General features: G+C 38.4%; 1 protein-coding gene across 9 annotated transcripts in view; it reads right to left on the bottom strand.

The window, feature by feature from the left end:
• LOC140650479 (uncharacterized) overlaps positions 1–20,283 on the bottom strand; it is a 36,594-nt gene extending 16,311 nt beyond the window's left edge. For 7 of the 9 annotated variants that reach the window (XM_072858773.1, XM_072858769.1, XM_072858768.1 and 4 more), the window contains exons 1-6: positions 20,130–20,283; positions 16,433–16,597; positions 14,428–14,550; positions 12,284–12,355; positions 9,283–9,371; positions 7,665–7,757 (exon numbers count right to left, since the gene is read on the bottom strand). In XM_072858773.1, coding sequence (XP_072714874.1) covers positions 7,665–7,757; positions 9,283–9,371; positions 12,284–12,355; positions 14,428–14,550; positions 16,433–16,544 — 489 coding nt within the window. In that variant the 5' untranslated portion in view covers positions 16,545–16,597; positions 20,130–20,283. Of the gene's footprint in view, positions 1–28; positions 6,411–7,664; positions 7,758–9,282; positions 9,372–12,283; positions 12,356–14,427; positions 14,551–16,432; positions 16,598–20,129 lie in introns of those variants that run through there. The other 2 variants (XM_072858772.1, XM_072858765.1) reach the window with 2 other exon arrangements.
• Between the last annotated feature and the right edge of the window lie 4,086 nt (positions 20,284–24,369).

The raw sequence follows: 24,369 nt of genomic DNA, 5'->3' as shown, positions 1-24,369 counted from the left end.
TGAAAATACACAAAGTAAAGAACATATGTTATATTTCTAAAGCCTTTCTGTAGTGTTTCATGTGACAAAAATTCATGTATGTTGCTGGCTTGTTATATTTTGAATGCTTTTCTCCAGTGACGTATATTTACCAATTTTTAGATAAATCTTTGGCAACAACTAATCATTTTGGGACAGATTCTGTGATAACTATGAATAAAATAATACCTGTCTCCCTCAAAGGACCAAGTATTTCCAGATCCATAGCTGCATTCCTTTGCTTCACAAAAAGACCAGCACAGTTTTCCTCTGCAGTATATATACCTGTTATTGGGATAATTTAGGATTTTCATCTGGTCATTTTCTTACCACAGACCTACCCTGTCAACTGCCACTAGCAACAAAATGTCAATCCACAGTTTTTCTTGCCTCTTTTGGAGTACAATTGAATGTTACAGTACCAATTACTCTTAAACACCTGTTCTACTACCTATGATTTTTCTGTACATCCCCAGTTTCCAATACACTTTTTTTAAGATCCATCTTTGGAAGAATGGCTATCATCAGAGCAGCCCCTCTGTGTGTGTGGATGTGTTTGGGCTCTCTCTCTAGGCACCTCAGGATGAGGATGGAGAAATAGTTACCAGAAAACACCACGCCAGAGAGAGGAAGGGTATGTGCTGAGAAGCAGACTCTGAAACCATAAGCCCTGGAGACTAATAGCCCTGTTACATTGGCAAAAACTGGTAATCTCAGGGTACCACGGTGCTGCTGAACCTGCCCAAGGCCTCCAGCACACACTGGCACCCGTGACGGATCATGTAACCCACACCACGTCCAAGAAGGCAGCGGCTGCTCTAGGTGGACAAAGACTACAGGGCAGTATGCGTAAGCACACCTGCTGAAACGAGGGAGCCCGTGTGTGACTGTGCACAGCTGCCTGGAAACCCCTGCAGTGTGGGTATGAGCCCCTGCTCCTGAGCGTGTGCACTGAGGGAGACAGTAACTGAGAAGACTGTGTGAATAGTTATCTGCTGCTAATAGTAAGAGCTTAATTAATAAAAGTTTGAGATTTGTGTTTCCCCAAACTCAACCTCTTGTCAGGGAGCAGGGAATTTATAATATCCTTCGAGGAAGACTGAGATGGTAAATGAATGCATCATAATCAAATTACTTCATCTTCCCTTTTGAGTGATCTGTTCGAACACTCTCATCCTACCCACAAGACAGTTCTATAAATCTGACCAGTCTGCTGTATTATCATTGTGCACAATGCTTAAGGGGACCTCTAAAATGAAACTGAATGCTTGGGGAAAAGCAGGAGGATATTAAAGGGTCCCAGCTATGTTGGAGATTACAGCATTGGCAATAACCACCTTTCCATGGAGGGAGGACTGTGTCCTCTCAGCCCATATGACAACAGGGGACGGAAAGAAGATGTCCTGCAGTTATTGCAGAGTACATGAAAGAAACTTGAGGATACACCTCCTGTATTAGCAAAGCTATAATGGGAAGCAGCTAATACATTCTGTCTTGATCAAGCCAGTGTAACAGCAGAGTATCTGCAGCTTCAATCCAAAAATTTGGTTTTAAAAAATACTATTAAGAAAGTTGAAGACAATTTGTCTTTAGGAAAGAAATATCTTCTACGGACTCAAAAAGGTAATAAGGAAATACAAATGGAATAAGAGAATCTGGTGGCTTCAGAAAAAAAAGAAGAAAGAAAACCTGCAGAAGCAAGCAGAGGGATTAATGTGTACAATACAGAAATTCACTCTAGAGCAAGGGAGACTCCAATGGGATCTGGTAAATGTGAAGCCAAAATCAGGTGCTTGCAAAAGCAGGTTGAGATGCAAAAGTTAAAAATACCTGCTGTATCTGCATGAAATGATGGAAAATTATGTGGAGAGCCATCACAGGAAGATGATTTGGGGAATGATATTGTGTGACTGGGGAAAGAAAGAGGAGCTGGAAGTAGAAGCATATCCAAACACTGCTAGGGCTGGGAGTTGCAGCAGGTCATTGAAGAACAAGGTGTTCTGCAAGAAATCATGACACAGATGGTTTTCTGTTATGGCCTGTTAAGAAGGCTGATGAGAAAACCTGGAGAATATGGTGGACTACTTGCCAGATAAAGTTAATCCTAAGGAGAGCTCCTATGGCAGCAGGCATGTCTGAGAGAACATGTGCAAGTTCCAAGAAAAAAACAACTGGTTTTCAGTTATAGATCTGACTGTTTCTTTGCCATTGCATTAAATGAAGAACCAGTTTGCAGGTTAGGTTTCACATTTAGTGACAAAAAAATACACCTTTACTTACGTCCCACAGGTGATCCACAATGCACTTGTGATAGCATGTGTATGCATATGTATGCTCATGTTAGAAAAATGCTAAAAATGTTGTCTCCATCGGTTAAAGAAAAAAACATTATCTTATGGAATAATATGTCAGTGATGGCAGCTACAGAGAAAGACATGAGAGAGTCGTATCCAAGTTTTAAAATAAATGGACTCAAAATGATTTCAAGTCAGTTTGAATAAGGCACAATGAGCATAACCCCAGGCTAAGTTCAACTGCTGCACTCTAAACCAGGAAGCAGCTAAAAGATAAGAAGGAACGGATATGAAGGCCAACTGAAACAGAACAAATCATCTTACATTGTCATGACATGTTACACAAAGGAGTATAGGGCACATCACAATCTAAGTTTTGTCTCAGATGAAATGAGGAAATGAGCACATGATCAAAAACTGCATGAGTCATACACTGATAATAAGCGAACTAGTAAAACTGAGTTCCCACCTCAATTGCATCAAAGAAGCTATGGACCTTGGAAAGTATTAAAAATTAATTGTATGGCACTTTAAATTTGTGACTAGAGCAGGGTTGATGACACACCAGTGTTTTCGCTATTGCTGAGCAATGCATGCACAGCATCAAGACCTTCTCTTTTTCCCACTCTGCCCCAGCAAGTAGGCTGGGGGTGGGCAAGAGGCTGGGAGGGGACACAGCTGGGACAGCTGTCCCAGACTAGCCAAAGGGCTACTCCATGCCATATAATGTCATGATCAGCCATAAAGACTGGCGTAGAGGAAGAAGAGGGTGGGGTTTTTTTTGCTTCCAGGGTCGCTGTTGCTCAGAGACTGGCTGGGCATTGACCTGCTTATGGGAGGAGGTGAGTAAGTACTTTTGCATCACTTGTTTTTTTTTCTGACCTTCACATATTATACTGTCTTTATCTTGACTCACAAGTTTTCTCACTTTTGCTCTTGCTATGCTCTCCCCTGCTCCACTCGTGGGGAGTGGGATTGAGTGAGTGGCTGTGTGGGGGCTTGGCTGCTGGCTGGGGCCAACACACCTCAATGCTTTTTTTCTCACAGTTGGTCCTGTCCTGACAGATAGTAGGGCTGTGCTTCCAGCCCTGGGGCATTCAGTTCCAGGTGTATTGGATACGCCTCCACATGAAAGCAAACTGTGGCCTGCACTCTGCTGCCAAAGGGATCAAGAAAAATGCTTCGGAAATATCAGTTGTCGCATACGCTCTGCCACATTTGACTCCCATTCATATGGGAGCTGTGGGACACCTGATACAGCAGCACTCAATGGTGGCATGACTTTGTTCAGGCCAGATTAGTCCACTGTTAACTTCCACCCTCCATGAGACTTTCACACTGGCCATATGGGACTACCGAAGGGTGAGTGAACCGTGACGATCACTCCTTGGCTCTCCAACAGATGAATCAACTTATGGAGACAAAAAAAACCCTCAAGCTGCATGCTGGGCACCAAAAAGGACTGTGATGGGTTGACCCCAGCCAGCAGCCAAGCACAGTAAACATGGCATTGTCATTACTGACAAGGTCAAAAGTTCTGAACCAAGGTAATTCTGTGGACCTCACCTGCCAGATTTTGCCTGTTTTGGAGCTTCATTTTCTTTATTTTGACCTATTTAACTGGAGTAAAGAGTAAGTCCCACAATAAGATCTTTCATGACTGCATAGCTAACCTCTGACTTAATCTGTCTCTGTCTTCACAGAATCACAGAATCGTATAGGTTGGAAAAGACCTTTAAGATCATCGAGTCCAACCGTAAACCTAACACTACCAAGACCACCACTATACCATGTCCCTAAGCAAGGGACCTATACCAAGGGTCCCTGTCTTGTTTAGCTGCTTCTAACTACTCAGCAAAGCAGAGAGGACCCTAGAATAAAAACTGTTACAGCTCTTAATGGACCTTTGAGAGTTGCAGCCCTTCAGATCTCAGTCCACCCAGGCTGAGGAATTCTAGTAAAAGTTTTGGTAAAATGCTGTCCAGTTATAATAACCTAGTAACCCTGCATTATCCCCCAAAGGACAACAACTTGAAGAGGAGCAGCCAGATCTAGTAATAGAATTGTTGACTTCAGTAACCTTTTAAGCAAATGTGTTAAGTTAAGAAGGAATTTAGGGGGGGTATCAACTGAGAAAGGAAAGAGAAAGGAAGGTTTGAAACTGAGGGAAAGCTGAGTGCTACTAGTACTTAATAAGAGCTGAGAGGATTAAGTATACATATGCAAAGGTCTGAGGGTGGTAACGTATCATGAATAGTAAAATATTATTGTTGAACCAGAACAGAAATAACACTGAAGGGAGATACTACAGATATGTACTGAAGGAGATGCGTCCTCCTCTGATAACCAATGTATAATCACTAAACACTGCCCTTCTGGAATAATAAAAAAGACATAGTAAAAATTTGTACATAATTAATGAAAATGGTAAAATGAGAACATTAAAACCTATACATACATGTAACAGCACAGAATGTGAAGAACTCTCCTTGGAATTCCCCCCTCTCCTATTTGTTCACCCTGTACTTCCTCCTCCTATGATCTGTTTAGCTGCCTGTGTCCCAGGGATACAGGCCCAGCTCTGATACTACGTGGCTGCATAATTGTGGTCCAGACTTCTACGGAAACTGCTAATTTATGAGATAGCCTGCAAGAAGATCAGAAGGGCATGAAACAATAGCTGTCTAGTTGAGCACTCCAGGTCAAATCAAGCCATTAATGTCAACAGTGAATGCTAAGTAAAACATTTCAACATCATAACCATATGCTGTTTTTTTCAGAAATGACTGGGATTAACACTTTCCTGTGCATGGGCTACATCAAGTGACAAAGTTTGTAAACGTAATCTTACTTGTGCTAAAAGAGACCATATTGGCTAATGGGAGAATTATATATAAGGGGTGGGAAACATCCCGTTGTGTCAACATGTTGTGAGGAGATAGTTGAGAAAAGCTTTTCTGTGGTGAAGCTAAAGGAAAATACTCTTCTGTATCTCTTAATTCATCCTGTTGGGTGGTTAACTGCATTTGCTTGTATGATATTATTATGATAAGCATGCTCTATTATAGAGTTAAAATAATTACAGTTGTAAGTAAATATAAGCCTGCTTCTGCGTGAACCACTGGGCTTGGCCTCTCCACTGCTGCTCCAGCTGGGTGACCGCGAGAGCATCCACTGCGTGAGGCAGTAACTGCATGTACAATGCAGTTTTCTGCTCTTACCAGCATAGTGTTCCAATAAATATTGGTTGTGATCTGTATTACCTTCCTGACTTAGTCCCCTACCAGAATAAGTTGCTATTATAAACTGTTATTTGCTGTTACAAGGTGTTATTGTTTTATTGTCATAACAACAGTCTAATTAATAAAAAGTGTTTTAATAAATACTGATTGTGAACTGTGTCTCCATAAGCCTTGGTTACAGAAATGGCAATTTACAAAACTATATGCAACTCTTCCTGCTGGTGTAACAGCAGGCTCCACAGATTCTCATGTTTTTGGTAATTCTATTGGCAGTCTTCCAATGAAAAAAGGACAATGCCTGTCTTTAAGACTTACTGTTAAAAGTTAGCAGACTAAATATCACATTGCAGCACCACATAGCTTTGTTGGTGGCCATGAGAAGTATTTCTCCATCTCAGTCAACTACTCCCACACATATTCATCCTAAGGACAGTGGAGGCTTAATTCATCATACCAGAAATTATTTCACGGTCAGTGCACTCATTCCAGAAGGTTTATTAAGAATCTCATGATTCAGACTTGACAATGGTTTTGCCTCTTGGTCTAACTGGATGTGGTTCAAGTGCAGGCTGATGATTTTTCCTCACACAAATGAATAACTTTTTTTTTTTCTTCTACTTCAAGGTATCAGCAAGAAACCATGATGAGTAGATCACTATCTGTCTTGTTAGGTAATGAATGGGTTCTCAGAATGAATTTTTCATTTTAATTATTTGTTCCGAAACCCGGAGTGATGAATAGGTCTCCACAGGCAACTGTAACAGCTCTTCTTTCCAGCTGTCCCCCAAAACTTGCAGCCATCAAGACACTAATTCTTTCCCTATGAACAGCTCCACAGAAAAAGGCATATCTTTTTCTATAAAAAAGTGTATGAAATACATTTTAGAAGAATGCAATATGATTGTGATAGTTTACATCATACAAGGAGGGGACTAGAAGTTGCCTTATAAATTTCCTAAGCTTGGAAGGACCCACTTGGATTTTCCAGGCCCAGTATGCAGGAGATTTGTTCATTAATTATTAAAAAATAAAATTAATAGTACTGTAGCTCATACCTTTCAAAGACAATTCAGAATTACTTCAAACAAGAAACTTCTTGTAATTTTGAATTACCAGAACTCCTTTCTGATTTAGGAGAAATGTTAGCCATGTTAGAAATATTAGGCTGGGAATTTTAGGTTTTCAGTGTTTCACATTCGCTATTATGAAGTTCTGAAAGCTACCTCATCCCAGATAGCTTTAATTTTTCTCACTGAAATTGGAAAGATTGTCTTTTCAATCCCTCTGAATAGTAAATCCACTGGAGTACAACCCTAACAATTATTATTAGTTACATTTCCTTAGTTTTTCATTTTCTCTAGGTTAGAATGTCTGTCTAAGATATCTTCTAGAAAAACCAAAGTAGTTTCCTTCCTGCGTTCACAAAGTTTTATCATTTCCGTCTAGAGAAGAGACAACAAAATCAAGCTTTGGTCACAAAAACGTGTTAAGAAATCACCTGGCTACCTGTATTTCTATACACAATGCATTACTCCTGATTTATAACCATCTGCCGATACAGAATTCAGTCTGAAAGTACTTCAGGGACTGCTTACTTTTAATTTCTTATTTATATTAAATTATATATAGATATCTTTTATGGTTTTATTACCTCCCAGAAGTTTTTGACTGATAGATTCACTATTTCTTAAAAAACATCATTAATTTTGTAATCTGACTCTTCTAGATCTGCTCATCCAGACACTCATCCAGATTTTCTAGATCTTGTCTAAGAATTTGTACCAGGTGAAAAGTACTTTATATCTCACTGCATTTTATATAAGCATAATAATACAGAAAACATCTCTATTTTTCATGTTTTAATTGAAAGTCAGATATTTTGCTTGTAGACTGAAGGATGTACTCATACACACAAGTCAAGTCAAAAGTATGGAAAAGTTCTTATTTTCCTTTTTCTGAGGAAAACAGTAAAAATCAGCTGAAGTAGGAAAGTAAACAGTCATTTAACGAGTAACAGTAGGATGCATTTAGCTGCACTTTTTTTACACCTATGTTTGCATACACACTCTCTCTCACACACATTTTTATTTGGTTGATCATAATTATGTACCTGTTTGAAGTCAGGATCTTCATGGTTGCATGTTTTCATGTCGCATCTTTCCACTGAAGGATAATCTGGCTCTGAACAGGATGCTTTTAAGACCTGTGTTTATGACCACACAGATTGGTAATTTTGTCTTCGTATTTTGCTCTTTTAATTCACCAAATGTATATTAATTCTAAAGAAAACTCTCTTTTTTTTATAAAGTCCATTAATGATTACATTCAAATTATCCAAGATGAATAAACTGATAGGTTCTCAAAACACTTCCATGAATATATTCTTCTTCTACCATTTGCAATGCAAAATGAATTGGGTTGAAAGCAGATACCGAAGACAGTCCTTCAAACTGTTTAATGCCCAGATTCTATTTTGCAATGCAGCCAAGACTGAACCATGTTGTAACAGAATATCAAAACTTTATCACAGATAAAGAGCCTTGTCATCTTCCATATCAGAATTCCTGTTGAGATTAAGAGAATTCTTAGTATTCTGCTGGAAAAAGAAAGGTCAATAATCTTTCCAAGGTTTTTACATATTTGGGAGACATGTCTTATGTCTAAATATGTCTTACCTCATTTTCAGATAAGAACTGCTTTTAATCATGTCAAGAAACATAATCTGGTATAACCTGGTACTTTAATATAGGTGATTTGGAAGTAAAATCCATTAGGGCTCAACACTCAGTTCTTTCCCTGATTTGGTGGAACACCTTTCAAACAATTAATGCATGAAAAGGTAATCTCTGAACCAGAAAAATCCTTTTAAAATAGTTGCTCTTTCAAGGACAGAAAGGAAAATCCTAGTGGGATAGCAGCCTATAAATATAATTAATGTATCTTGCAACATACATTTCCCCAGATAATTTCAGGAAATAGATTTTATGGAAAGTCATCTGTGAATTAAAAACAAATTAAAAACATCAAAGACAATTTGAGGAAGCATTTGGCGATTTACATCATCATGCATGGCCAATGTTAGACGAAGGGTCATTCTTTATCTCAACATAACCTGTGTAAACAGAGCTTCTTGGACCTTTGCCCTGGTTTAGAGGGTAAACTCCAACATAACGTTCTTCCTCAGACAGACTTTAGTAAAGTTATAACCCTCCAATCAGGAAAACTATCCTTGCCTGTTCTTCCTACCATAAACAAACCTTCACAAGACTAGAGAAAATGAGAATGCTCTGACAACAGATGGTAAATGTTTAAAACAGGATACCACGTTCAGCTGTATTTTCTCTTCATCTTATCTTGTAATTTGGGTTGATTGTGAGAAAATAATTCCCCTCTTAAACTCATCTCTTGCTAAAGCAGCATTCCTGCTTCTTCCTCCCCTTTTATTTCCTGCATGTTTTCTGGTTAAGAAGCCCCTCTCCCTCCACAGAGACTGGAACCCAACATCCCCAGCTGTCTTCTAGTGACAGTAGTCAACTACCTAACCCAATGATTTTTGCTATAACTTACTTTAACTATTTCCCCATACAGAACAGAGGGAGGTAGTCAGAAGTTGTGAAATGTGGAAGGTGGTAAGTAAAGGAAAATGAATTTGAAAAAGTCTGCACAGAAATTGTCCTATACTAAGAAAGAGTACCCACAAATTACAAAGGAAATAAACAACTTCTTACCTTCAGAGAGAGCTGCTTCTTACCCTTGCACAACAGGACAAATTCATTAAGCTTTGATCTTTGTGTGAGGATCACCAAATTTTTAGAATCTGTTTTACATAGAGGAGAATATTGTAATAAAATGCGTATCACTTTGTAAAATGAAGCATAGCTGAAAATATTTTGTAGAGAGACAACATTCAGGTTCACTTTACATTGATAGGCATAGGAATAGAAACAAACATAACCACTCTTGATACCATTCTCTTCTGTAAAGTATTTAAAGTCTATGGCTTTATGATGCTTTAAATTTGCCCTATATATACTTCATTTCTCTGTATTTATAGTTAATGTATGGAATATCAGTTATACATTAATATATATAATATGAACAACAAAGGCATATATATTAGTACTTAATGCATACATGTAATATACATGTTTATGTAATATACCTGACTAGTGACTACTAATGCTTCTGTGGAAGTCTTCTGAAGGAATTTTGTCTGAGCCAGCTACAGCATGAAAATGGCATAAAAATCCTTGTTAAAAATAAAGACACACTCCAGCCTAGTGTGTTTTACTCAGTTTAGATATGTATTCAGACAAATGTAGTAGATGTAGAAGGTCAAAAATTCTGCCATTTTTATTATTTTTTGTGTCATCAGTTTAGATTGCGTCAGCTGCAATTGTCCAGCTTCAGCTGTAGCATGTAAGAGGCACATCAGCAGGCAAGAGAGGTTTCATATCCAAGTCAAGAGTGTCCTGACTTAGAGGGAAGAGTGGCAACAAAAGAGGGATGCAGGAGTCCAGCCAGTTGACCAGGGGCATATGTAAATATGAGTTACATCCTAACTATACTTGGCTTTCTCTGTCTATAGAGTTTATTGCGACTTGCTTATACATTGTTCAATATGAGTAAATCCGAAGGAGTCTAACTTTCCCTATCACCTCTGAAGAACGTGACAAGTGGTCTATCAGGCAGACAGTGAATGGCAAGGAAAGTAAGGTACTGATTTCACATGTGATACTTCCAATCTCTGATGGCCTTTGGATGAATTACCTAGCCTCTTTGTTTACTAAAACCTTACCAGAGTCTAAGGGGCAATTTTACAGATTCATGCAAAGGAAATGCTTTGAAATTAACTAAATACAAGGAACCACTTCTTGCTTGGGTGTCCCTGAAATGCAAAGTGTTGGGATTTGGGAGGGTATAAATATTTTATACTGTTACCTAGAAATTCTCATTTGGCCATTTTTCAAGGTGCAGTCCTGGACCAGATTGATATTTGCTCTCATCTATTACAGCAGCCATTTATGGTTGAAATTGGAATACATTTCTCTTCTACTGGAATACCTGGAACTAATATATCTTGATTTTCCCAATCATTTCTTATACTTACAATATGAAAGTTCCAAAAATGTGTCTCCTCTTTCTTCATATCCATTTCTTTTTGTTTTTCCTCTCCTGCTACAACAGGTCTTTGCTAGTTAAGACCCATATGCCAGCAATAGAGCACATATACTTTTCTTTTAAAAAAATTGGATTTTCTAGCTTGTATACATTCTATTTCCTCATACACATTTGTCTTCAGTCCAAGCCATTACTCATAACTTGCTAAAGCAAATTTTGTGACTTCGAAGATTTCTCCTTATGGAACACAGAAAAGCTCTTTCATTTTTAGAATTGTCCAGCAAGTGGACCTAAATGAAAATCTGGTATAATACGTTACTTCTAATGTCAAGTCTATGTACAAAACATTACTAACTTCTTTTCCTACTGTCCTGGTTTCAGCTGGGACAGGGTTAATTTTCTTCCTAGTAGCTGGTATAGTTCTGTGTTTTGGATTTAGTATGAGAAGAATGTTGGTAACACACTGATGCTTTAGTTGTTGCTAAGTAATGTTTACACTACTCAAAGACTTTCCAGCTTCCCATGCTCTGCTGGGCGCATAAGAAACCAGGAGGGGGGCACAGCCAGGACAGCTGACCCCAACTGGCCAAAGGGCTATTCCATACCATAGGACGTCATGCTCAGTATAGAAACTGGGGGGAGCTGGTTGGGGAGTGTCCTGGTTTCAGCTGGGACAGAGTTAATTTTCTTCCTAGTAGCTGGTATAGTGCTGTGTTTTGGATTTTAGTATGACAGTAATATTGATAACACACTGATGTTTTGGTTGTTGCTAAGTGGTGCTTACACTGGTCAAGGACTTTTCAGCTTCCCCTGCTCTGCCAGGTGCACAAGAAGCTGGGAGGGGGCACAGCCAGGACAGCTGACCCCAACTGGCCACAGGGCTATTCCGTACCACATGGCATCATGCTCAGTACAGAAACTGGGGGGAGCTGGCCGGGGGGCAGCAATCGCTGCTCGGGGACTGGCTGGGCGTCTGTCGGCAGGTGGTGAGCGGTTGTACCACTGTTTGTTTTTCCTGGGTTTTTGTTCCTCTCTCGCTCCCTTGTTGTTTACCTTCTCATTACAATTTACTGTTGTTGTTACTATTTTTTGTTCCAATTATTAAACTGTTCTTATCTCAGCCCACAAGTTTTCTTATTTTTGCTCTTCCAATTCTCTCCCCCATGCCACTGGGGGGGAGGGTGAGTGAGAAGCTCTGTGGTGCTTGGTTACCAAAAACCACAACAGGGAGCAGCGATCGCTGCTCGGGGACTGGCTGGGCTTCGGTCAGCGGCTGGTGAGCGGTTGCATCACTTGTTTTTTTTTTCCCCTGGGTTTTGTTCCTCTCTCTCTCTTTTGTTGTTTTCCTTTTCAATACGATTTATTATTATTATTATCATTATTATTATTATTATTAATTTTTTATTTTCCCAATTATTAAACTGTTCTTATCTCGACCCATGAGTTTTCTTACTTTTGCTCTTCCAATTCTCTTCCCCATCCCACCGGGGGGGGGAACAGGATGGTGAGCAAGCAGCTGTCTGGTACTTAATTGCCAACTGAAGCTAAACCACGACACCGACTCTCAAACATCTCTTCAAAACCAGACCCTAACAAAGAGAATGATACCTTTTATTCCCACAGGAGTCTTACCAGTAACTGCTGGTTCATTCCTTGTGAACACGCTTAACCATGCAATATCTAAAATAGAAGATATTTAACAAATATGTGAAATTATATATGTACATTCTTCAGATTTAAAACCATCACAAACAGTTTAGAGAATTGTTTTAAAACATAATCTGAGAGTGTGTAATAGCAATAGGCATCAGACTTCATTTCCTGCAGGTCTCTGAATTCATATAACCCCAGAAGACTGTACAGTTAGACTTGTGAACAGGTACCCTGAAGTTTGAACTCTGTGTCTAATAAATGTATTGATTGAGTAATTATCTTTTGCAAAAGAGAATGCACCTGACAAAATAGAGGTCAGTAATGAGATGTAAGGCCTAAAATGCTATCAAAGAGAAGCCTGAAAGTCTTTGGCAGCAGATGTGAGGACCCTAATACAAAATGTATAAGACTGGACAGTAACAGGTAGCAATAGCAGGGGGTTTCTGGCTTTTTCTAACATCTGCCTGAATCACATAGCCAGCTACCTGAGGAAGGTATCACCCACTTCAGGTCAAAGTCACAAACACCCAGGTTACAGCTGGTTCCTAGTATGATGTTGTCTTAACTGTATTATCATGAATATATGTTTGTGGTGCTTGTGTTTACACATACAAGAACATCCCATAGCATTTCCTTTTCTTTCTTTTTCTTCTAGGAACATCAGTATCTTCTACATCAGGATTGTCACACCATGAATCTATTCACAAATTGCTTCTATTGTGTACCTATACAGGTTTTGGTTCTGTTCATAAATTAGCAATACTAATTGTATGAGTTACTTCAAAATTTTATGAAGTTATCAAGTAAAAGATACTTCAAAAGATATAAAGCACACTTAAATACCTTATCAGTGCAGCTGTCATTATTCTCAATTTAATAGAATAAAAATAACATTAATTTATTGTATAAATATATCAAACAAGCCTTTTTATGTCTTTATCTGAAGCATACATAATGGACTTCTCATTCCTGTAAAAGCTGGGGGTTTGTAAGAAATAAAGTTTCAGTAAGTTGATATCTTACAGATTTCAACTTTTTCCTGCATTTAGGTTAGAAGTATGGCTTATTGTTTTTTCTCCCTACTTTCACATCTTTGGAAAATGTGTAATTCTAGAATAATTGCATTTGTTGTTATTTGCCTCTTCTCTACCAAAAGAATACCCTCTAACAACTACTTCTGTGATGTTAGTCATGATATCATTTTTGGTGTCAATTAGAGAAGCCCCATGTGAGAGAAAAGACGAGTTCCATAAAAAATAAAATAATCCCACAAATTCAAAAATCTTCTCTATCATTCTCCATTTTGCCCTTGTCTCTGAGGATTATCTTTGCTTTCACTCTCTTAATAGCTAAGCATCTAGACTTCCCATTAACTCAAATGGGAGTGAACAGAATAATCTTATCTTTAAAGTATATTATGTACCTACTGTAAACTGGAATGAAAGTCTTCTTATATCACTATCAACATTCATAAAGATGCAATATAGCATTACATCTACAGAAAACATAGAATCATAGAAACACAGAATCATTTAGGTTGGAAAAGACCCTTAAATCATAAAGTCCAACTGTTAACCTAACACTGCCAAGTCCACCACTAAACCATGTCCCTAAGTGCCACGTCTACACGTCTTTTAAATACTTCCAGGGATGGTGACTCAACCACTTCCCTGGGCAGCCTGCTCCAATGCTTGCAACACTTTCCATGGAGAATTTTTTCCTAATATCCAGTCTAAACCTCCCCTGGCGCAACTTGAGGCCACTTCCTCTTGTCCTATCACTTGTTACCTGGGAGAAGAGACTGAGACCCACCTCTCTACAACCTCCTTTCAGGCAGTTGTAGAGAGCGATAAGGTCTCCCCTCAGCCTCCTTTTCTCCAGGCTAAACAACCCCAGTTCCCTCAGCCGCTTCTCATCAGACTTCTGCTCTAGACCCTTCACCAGCTTCGTTGCCCTTCTCTGGACACGCTCCAGCACCTCAATGTCTCTCTTGTAGTGGGGGGCCCAAAACTGAACACAGTGCATGTAATAGTACATTAAAAAGTGTTCTATAGTACTACACATATGGTTGGTGAATTTTGGTATAAAAAGCACACTACCTTCATGGGATTGTGAATCCTTGGTTGATATTTCATGACGACCTTCTTCATCTATGTCAAAATGCACTGTTTTTGAATCTTCAGTCAGTATATAGCATTTCAGTGTTTCTCGCAGGCTAAACACTAATCAAAAATGAGTTGTAATTAATTTACTAGCAACAGAAAAATGGTAAAATTCCATACTAAAAAGATCAAGTGTATATTTATAGGAATCTTTGCCTGATAATCTATATATATTTGAACTATGAACAGTATAGCCAACATATAATAGAAATTATACAGTGGGCTTAAGCAGCAGTTTTTGGGGCTTGATGGTGGTGTGAAGAAGGAAAGCAAAGATTTGTTTGCTTGGAAGGTTATCTCACTGAGAAGAAGAGGTGTATGCTGAACCTTTTGGAGAGTTAACATGTGTAAAAACTTGAGCTTGAAAAAATGGCTTCCAACCCAAAAGCCTGAGGGGTTGGGGGGATTGTACACAACCTGCAGATAGCTGTGTTGAAAGAGACTAATGGGGACAGGAGGAATTTGAACATGAGAGGGGGGGCCTAAATTAGCAGTTGGCTGGTGAATGAGTAGTCTTACATTGGGGAGAGAGCCCTGTGGGGAGCCAGAGTCAGAACAAGGTTGCAGAGGAGCACAGGAGCCTGCACATGGAGAGAGATGTGAAAAACACAGAGTTAAGTTATAAATTTTCATTCTGAAGAAGAGAAGAGGTGAAGTAGGGAAAGTATCTCTGCAGCATACTGTTTCTAGACTAGTTTCCTTTATTTCATAGATAAATACTTGCCTGTTTCCCAATTTTGCACTTTGAAAATTGGATCTGTGTACAGACAAGAGTTTTAGGTTTAGGCTACCTAAAAAAGCAGCATTTATTTTGGGGACCTGACATCTCTTACTGAAAAAAAACAGGTCTTGATAGCTCAAAGCTGTCAGGAGGGAAATTGTTTCCTATCATTACTGAACACAACTGTGCTGTTCTGGATGTCAGAAGGATGTAGGTCCAGCCATCTGGGTGTCAGACATCTGCAGAATAACACTATAAGGCACAATTTTGTTTATGTTAGCCTGAATATTGTTTTACTGAAATAGTTTTGCTATTTTCAAATTCAGTTAAGACATTGCTGAGACCACACAGGGTATGCTGTAAGATAAAGAGTACTTTCTTTGCCAGAACAATTAAACAAGTAAAACAACAGGATACTCAAAATGCACCAGCAGTCACGTAATGTTCTGGGAACGCTTGACGTCACCAAAAACTTTGTTACTCATTTTATATTGATGTACCTCCTCTGAAACAACTGTATTTAAGCAGACATTTTGAAAAAAATAGTTATTTCCGAGAAGGTTTCTTTCTACCCTGTTTAGGCTGAGCACAAATTCTGCACGTACAGTCAACAGAAGAGATGGGTGATGCACACCCTGACAGCCTGAGTCACACCCTCCAGAAGTGGCAGGTCTGACACATCCTGTGTTGGACCTTCAGCACGTCCATAGCTGATCTATGCGTGGGCAAAGATCTTCTCTTCAAAGGCCTGGCAACTAAGGCTACCAGGCTTCCAGAAAAAAGATGGGTTGCTCTAAAAAGCAACAGGACAACAACTACAACAATCAATACAGGAAACCTTTTAAAAATTGTTATATTATAACAGTTATAGTGTAAGAATTCTACTTTTAACTAGAATTACAAGATCTAGTACAGTGCCCAAAATAAAACGGTTGGCACGCCTGCTATGTCATTCACTCTTTTCCAGGGAGGTACAGATGTACTTTAGGAATTACTGGTCTGAATTTGGTGCTGTGAAAAATCTAGTGTCACTATTTTGAGGAGTATTTCTCTACTTGTTGCTTTAAAGGCAGCTTTCATTTTTTTGTTCCTCCAGCTATTTTTATTTTTGACCTTATTATAGATAAGCTGTTCCAGATAGTTACTTCAGTTGGATTCTGCCTTGGATTGGAATCATCTTTCCAAGATTACAAGCATACCTGTCACTCAGGAAAGAGTTACCTGACTTTTGAGAAGCTTTTTTCACAGTTCTCAGCAGAGATTGCCTCTTAACAGTCTGCCTTGCACGGAGAGGCACTTCATATGGCTTTCTGCGGCCTGAGCGGAGCAGCATTGCGGAAGCACTTGAGAAATCCTGATAAGCTGAGTTGCCTCTCTTTTCCAATCCTGAAGTAGAAGTTAGAATTTGTCACAACATTTCATGTTTCACTTGAGAAACAAGTTTGCAAAGAGTGTAATTTTGATAAACGACAGTTAAAGGAAGCAGGATAAACTCAGTAAATGTTCGACTGCTTGCATGACCCAAGCCTGTGTCTTGCAAGGCAAAAATAGTGTGTTGCTAGTGACAGTAAATCAGTTATCTATCTATACTTCCACTAAAGTGCAGGTTATCATGGATACAGCTGTGTTGAAGGAATATATTTTAAAAGACTTCCCCTTAGATAAAATACAAGCAGTTTATGTGACTTCAATTTAATTTATTTCTGCTTCTCAATCATAGGAAGCTAGCTACACTTTGCTAACTGGATTGAAAAATCATATTCTTTTTGTCCTTTAGAATACAGTCTAAGATAATTTTCAAAGTATTCGTAAGTGATTGAAAATGATGCTAACTTCAACACAGCATAATCTGACTTTCAGTAAAGACATGCAGCCATATTGCAATTAAACCAAGGTTCAGGGAACATTAGCTCAGGAATGAGGACGGGAGTCTGGAAATTTGAGGAGTATATTAGAATTATTAATGAATACCACAAGTGACCAGAAAAAAAAAATCAATCTCCTACCATTAGGAACCATTCATACTTTCAAATGATTAATGTTTCCTTTACAGTTCAATAATTTGACTTCAGTGTGCTCTGCATTTTTCAAATGATGTTGTATTTGTGACTATATTTACAAAAAATAATGCTCTTCAGTTTTTGAAGGCTAGATGAATAAAAGGATTTAAGCATTACCTAGGTTAGATATCCTAATGAAAGGCTGGTGTCTAAGAATGGGAACTACATTGACTGAGGAACCACCCGGGCAGCTAATAAGATATCCTGAGGATGCAGCTTCAATCACTGCATTTCAGAAAAGCTAAGGACCTTACTTTGGTTTGAAGAAAGCAAAACTGGAATTCTCAAGTCTACACACTCTCCTGAAGTCAACTGTTTATGACAACTGTTTGTGGCAAGTGCAGACCAAAGAAAACAACGAGCTTCAATTTTGTCTGGTACCCTGGCAAATGAACCAAGCAAAGATGGGTATAATTTTAGCCCCATGCAGCTTTGCACAGAATAACTAAATATCAGTTAGGCCAGAAAGATCATGGCTCTGACACTAGTGTAAAGATTTGTGAATTCACCCAGTGGGGGGGAGTTGCGTCTTCTGGTTTGGTTCACTTCACTGATGCAGAATTTCACATTAAATATTTATGTGAAATGGTAGAAATTAAAGACTTCTGTCCCTGGCAATTCTCTTGTTACTAGACTACAAAAGCTAACCAAGGCTCTTTTTCACTCTCTTTGGCTCTTTAGTTATAACTAACTAAAGTTATAAACATTCAGTTAGGCCACTGGAAAGTGAAATATTTATTAGAAAGAATTAACTTATTCTTCCTAGTAAAGATGTCTTATTTTTCAAATGTCTAATAACTTGTAATCAGAGGTAGAAAGTAAAGGCTGGTTTTAGAAAGAAGAAGAAAGAAGTAGAAAGAAGTAGAAAGAAGGCACCCTTTAGAAAGAAGTAGAAAGAAGGCACCCTAACAGCCTTCTTCATCTTGCTGAAATGGCGTTATTAAACAAAAGAGCAGACCCTCTGTGATTTTCCACTAAGTCCTAACTGGGACCTGACCTCTGCAAACATCTAACTGAATTGGGCTCTGCAGAGTATGTGGGCAGTTATGTGATCCAGCTTGTGGATCTTGAGAGATGTTAGTGTCCTAGGTGTTCAGCATTAACAAAGCATCAAGACTTTGTTAGATCTAGGATGCTCAAAACCAGATATTTAATCCCTTACAGAACATTCCTGCTGAAAACATAAGTGCAATTCTAGTTAGGCTGCACTTCATCAGAAGTTCTGAAGATCCCAATTCCTGATTTTTATACCCAGTGAAGCAGTCAGGGAATTGTCTTCTGCTGGATTTGCCCTTCATATACTGCAGTTACTAATGCCAATTTATGTTGAGTTAGTCCTAAATGCTTAATGATTTTTTTTTTTTTGAGAACCACGCAAACCATCTAGATTCAGAGTCTTGCATCTGCATTATTTACACCCACCACTGTAAGAAAAGAAGGAGGATGATTACAAGCCAAGATCCTGAAGAATTCCTGAAGAGGGCAGGCCAGTTCAAAGAAATTTTCAGAAGCATAATTAGGAAACTTTATATGGAGAAAGATAGACAGGTAATCTTGAATTTCTGAAGGGCAGTACTTAAGTTTATTTTTTTGGCTTGTATGAATGAGTAGAAAATGGAAAAGTCAGTGGTAGAACTTCACCTCTGTTAGCTCTCCAGAACAAATAAAGCTCTCTACAATAAATAACAAAAGCTTCCATAGCTTGAATTTCCTCACATGTCCCTTAAGATTGAGTGATATATAAATACTACTCCCATTTCAATAAGCCTTTCCTCTCATCCTATGTTCTTACACAGATGTCCCCTACTCCCACTTTTTTCATTCTTACTCACAGTTTTTAGTGTTGTGTGTCTCTCCCTATATCTATTTCTTTGTTTTAATGTCTTTCATGCCCATTTCTTCAGTTATGTAAAGCATACCTCTTCTGTATATATGCCTCTTCTGTAAAGTATATGCCACTTGAAGAGGGCTAGGAAGACCTGGATACTGTTCTTGCCTGTACACGTAGTCAACCACTGTTTTTGGAAACTTGGGTCTGTTTAGTCTTGTTTTGCATCTAAGCTAAGTACAAGGGAAGCAGAAAACTCGAGCTATAGCTCTTTAAACTGCTGAAATCAGATATACTTGAGCACCTTTATGGCAAATGGCAACACGATCACCCTAAAAGCACAGGGAGTTTGAAAATTTTTCCTGCTACATAGACCATATCAATTCATTTATATGAAGGCAGCAAAGAAAATCTGTTATATAGCTTCTCTTGCCCCCTTAGTGATCTAATTTGTTCTTAGTTGTCATCCTCTCTTCCACTTAACCCCCAGACACATCTGATCATAAAATTAAATCAAATTCAATACTTGAAAACAGAATTTAAAATTTTCATTCACATGGTGGTACGATGCAAATATTATCTCACACTATATTGGTACATTCATAACAAGGTATCTCTAAGACGGTTAAAGGATCAGAACTGTTTTTGTCGAGTGTATTGGGTTGCAGCTGACAGTCCTGCTTCCAAATTACATAAGTAACTCCTCCAAGTTTGTTGCAATTTAACAGTGGATTAAAAAGAACTTTTGGCATCCTATAGCTAATAAATAATGAGGTTATCATCACTTTCAAATCAGACAGACTTTACGAAAGCTATACTCTAATGTAGATAGAGGAATATATAAAAATAGACATAGACTAGACTAAGGAAGAGATCTAAGAAGAAAACTTTAAAGTCAACTGTGAAAAAAGTTGACTAAAGTCAAAGTGAAAAAATCACTATTTGTTAGAATCTAAACAAGCAGTCTGATAAAATAATCTTAAATTGAAGCCTGCTTAAAACCCTGCTGTAGCCTTCCACTCTTGCTTACCTTATTTGGCCTGCTATTGTCTCTGCTGGGATACTTCTCTACTCAGCAGAATGCTAGAAGCAGCTCTGTTACAGCCAATTTATTGCCTGAACACATGGCAGGAAGCCAAACCTCTGAATAAAAGAAAAGTCTGACGTAAACCTAATCTTTTATATCTCTACATTCACTCATTTAATCAATATTCTCATGGCTCTAACTGCTGCTGGAATTCCAGGAGTGTTGGAAATAGTAAAAACAAACTTTTAAACGTCTGTTTCTCTAAGATGCCACAGAAGCTGTCCTCCCTGGAACTGCATGCAAATTTTTAGCCAGTAGTTCTGTGTAATGCCTGAATATACTCATAAATACTATTCTGATATTTTACGTCACTGATATTGTTCTTGCTATCTGCCATTCCTTCCAAGACTGATTCAAGGACAGATGCTGGGTTTATGGTAATATAGACATATTAAAAGTAGGAGTGTAGCCTCAGTTGCAGAGAGCTTGAAACAAGTTAACTGCTTAAACATTTACCCAGCTACTAAATGGGCTTTGCAGGCATTGCACCAATGACAATTGTTGGACTGCTTGTAACATGAGTGAACTTGTTTAAAGTGGATATGCTGTATTTGTTTGCCCATAAAGCCCAGATAATGGTTTTTATCATACAAGGCATAGCTCTTTCATTATCACATTTGGCATGTTCAGTTGGCTTTATCTATCTACCCACATACATTCCTAACCCTTCACTTACCTATTGGTCCTCTCTATTCATACACACTAAATCTGTTTTAATAAGTGAGCCTTGCACTTTAAAAGGAGTGAATCACACTTTTACATATCTTACTGAAATAATGAAACTCCTCTAAAACCAATGACAACTTCTTTTTTTGCTAGAGTTTTCTTAAAATCAAGGAGCTACTGCTTTTATCTAGAATTTGTATACTATGTCAAGAAAGTTCTACATTTTACCTGTGTTTGGTTTAGGAAAAGTTTTTTTAGTTCATTAAGACCTCACTGGACACTGGTAGTATATCAGGTCAGTGGAAAGACTTTGTTAAAAGATATATTTAATGACAAAGCAATGTGAAACTTTGAAATCTCAAGTCTTTGGCTATTATCCAAGCAGCCTGAAAAATGTAGGAAAGATTCTATATGTCATGACTTAAGACTGTCATTTCAGTACAGGACGAATGCAATGAAAAATGTATGATGCAGCAAAAGCATTTGGGTTTTTAGTACAGTTATTCAGAGGCTACACTTGGTCAAGATCTGATGACGCTGCAGCAGCTGCATTTTTTGGTAAGGAGCAGACAGATCCAGGTTGCAAGATGTAGACTGCACGTAACATGAACGGTCCTTACAGGCTGTATCTGTTCCTGGGCCATGAGGTAACATTCCAGGTTTAAGTGAAGTGTTTGTGGTCCCTACAGCCACAGCACAGAACAATTTTTTATTTTAAATGACCAACTGTATGAACATCATAATGCACTACACCAACACTACTATAGAATAGCCAAATAATAACATATGCCATCAGCAGCCACAAAAAGAAACAATCTTAAACCAATTGTAATTGATAGAACCTGGGTAGATTAAGCCATGTAAATACTGAGGATGCATCCACATGGCAGCCAACCTTCCATCTTACCCTTTACAGTTAATTTTAAATTTTATTGTTGTTTAGACTGTAATTGACTATGTCATTGAGCATTTCTGGATCTTTCTAAATCCAGATCAGTAGTGGTTTTCAACAATAAATAGAGGTTTTCGTTTACCATATCCCAAAGTTTAGTGTTGCCAGAAAGCTCAGCAATGAACCAGCTGTGCAGCACCTTCCCTGACCAGCGCGTGCTCCCATCAGCAATAACAGTATTAAAAGCAGGAACAACCAACGGGGAATTTGTGCAGGTTCCTGATGAAAAATATCAAGTTATTGTGGGAAAAGTACTATTAGGGGGGACCACCTGCCCCACTGGGAGGGGAGGACACCCGTCTGGGGAGCCCCGCACACTGCTCTTCCTGGCTGGCCACTGGGAAACGTTTTCCATTCTCTCTCTGTCTCTTTCCCCACCCCCCCACCCCCCCAATCTCTCTTTCTCTCTCCTTCTTGGCACCTACAATCTCCCTTTCCCTTTCTGTCACTCTGTCTCTCACTCTTCTTTCTTTTTCTTTTTTAATTTTCCCAGCTTCAACATTAGAGTCGATGTATTTCATCAGCCGCAGACCCTGCTAGTAACTGTATCTCTACAGTTACAAAGCTAAGTCCAGCCCATCACTGGACATATCTTCAAAATTTTATTCTAATTCAAATTAGTGTCTCATATTAAGTTATCTTGAAAGGAAATAGCCTTTAGAAAACAGTCATATTGAGAAAAATGTCATCAAAATTACTATAAAATTAGTTTTAGTATAATGATTGGCATGGAAAGTAACAAGGAAAACAACTGCCTAAAACTGGTTTGGGGGTTTTTTTTAGGTAAAATGATACTCAGCTGCAAAAAGTCAATATTTGCAGCAATGAGAAGAAGCAAAAAGTTTCCTGGTGCCACATGCTATTGCATGAATAAAATTGAGCATACAGTAAATAACAGGAACTACATTTTATCAGCCAGTTAATTTGCAAACAATTTGCAGGAGACCTAACTCAAAGTCTCTCAGGCTGGCACAAAACTGAAACATAGCCAATGGACTGTACCAGAAAAAAGATCAGATATAAAAACTTATTTCTAATTCTGACTCCAGTGTATTGCCAGATTTACAGTGGTGAAAAGTTTGATCACAAATAGTAATATTCTAAAGAAAGCCTATCCAAAACATTTTCAGTGAAAGTGATTGAAAACATTAAAACAGATGTGAAAGATAGGATTTTCAGATTTTGGAGATGTCATGTCAAAAATATTTGCTCTGGTTTTGAATACAGAGTTTCTAGTCTAAAATCCAGTGACTTACTATTAGGGAATACAGATTATAATTTCATTATACCAGAACATATATTAATATTTGTATGAGAAGTTCCTCTTTTTCTTCACATTGAGGTCTTTCTCCCCCAAAGGCATGGAGATACCAAACTGACTATATTTAGCAGCTCACTGAAACAAACTGACATGGTGATCTATCAACACATTTTTTTCTTGGTAACTGTAGGGGTTTTTAATATTCTAAGAATATTTTAACATGAGCATGTAACAGTCAACTTTATCTTACTTCACATTCTGTTTACATGGCATGCCAAAGACATATTTAGGACTAAACTGAGTCTACTGTAGCCTATCTGTTGCTCCCAGTACTTCCAAACTGTCATTAAATAATTCTGTTCTACTGTACAGTGAAGCTTTCTACTACTCAAAACAGCGGGCACTTACTTAAACCTCCATGTGTTTCTGTATGCAACAGAAGACTAATGATGTAGTAATGTCTATGCTGACCACTGCTGCAAAGTTTACCATTTTTTGAGAAACCTCTGTTCTTAAAAACACACACACAAAAGTGAAAAACGGCACTGTATAAACAGTTTTTAACATTTCTCAAAGTTTAGAGTTCTCACACTGAATGTTACTGCAGTTGTTTTTTACTCATTATAGGTTCCATCATTTTTGGTGCTTCCAGGAATAACAGAAGGATGATGTCTCTTGAACTTGAGATCACAAAAGATGTGCTCTCTTCACTCACTAGGGACCACGCAGGTCCACAGAAGGGGTTCAGCAAAAGTGGTCCACTGCACAGTAATATGCTGCAATACCCAGCGGTGTTATAAGCCTTGTGCTTTCACTGCATATAGAGGAAAACCTGGAGGCTGTCAGGATATCTCCTTGGACTACAGTAGCTTCTCTTTCTTACATGCAAAATTAAGTCACATTAACATTGATGTTAGCCCTTCTATTCCAAAGGAGAGTAGGGTTAACTTCAAAAGAAAGTGGGAATCACACAATATAAAGGGACATTGCAGAAGTTTGCATTTTCATATTAAAAGTTACACAAAGGGAGGCCATGCTGTATCTTAAAAAGAGATCCATTCTTCTCTTTTTCTTTAGTTGTCTTGATTTCAGTGAGGCACAATGAAGACATCCTCAGTAAAGAAGGATCCAGTTGGGGAACTTTTAAACAAACTAGATGTAAACAAGCCCTTTGGACTTAACAGAGTGCACCCACAAGTGCTGAGGGTGCTGGGCAATGTCATTGCAAGGCCACTCTTGGTTATCTCCAAAAAGTCATGGCAACTGGGAGAGATTCCTGAGGACTGGAAGAAAGCAAATGCCAC

Source organism: Ciconia boyciana, chromosome 4 (assembly GCF_034638445.1).
Source record: "Ciconia boyciana chromosome 4, ASM3463844v1, whole genome shotgun sequence".
NCBI lineage: Eukaryota > Metazoa > Chordata > Aves > Ciconiiformes > Ciconiidae > Ciconia > Ciconia boyciana.
Note: the sequence above shows the minus strand (reverse complement) of the source record. Positions and strands in the feature narration are given on the sequence as shown.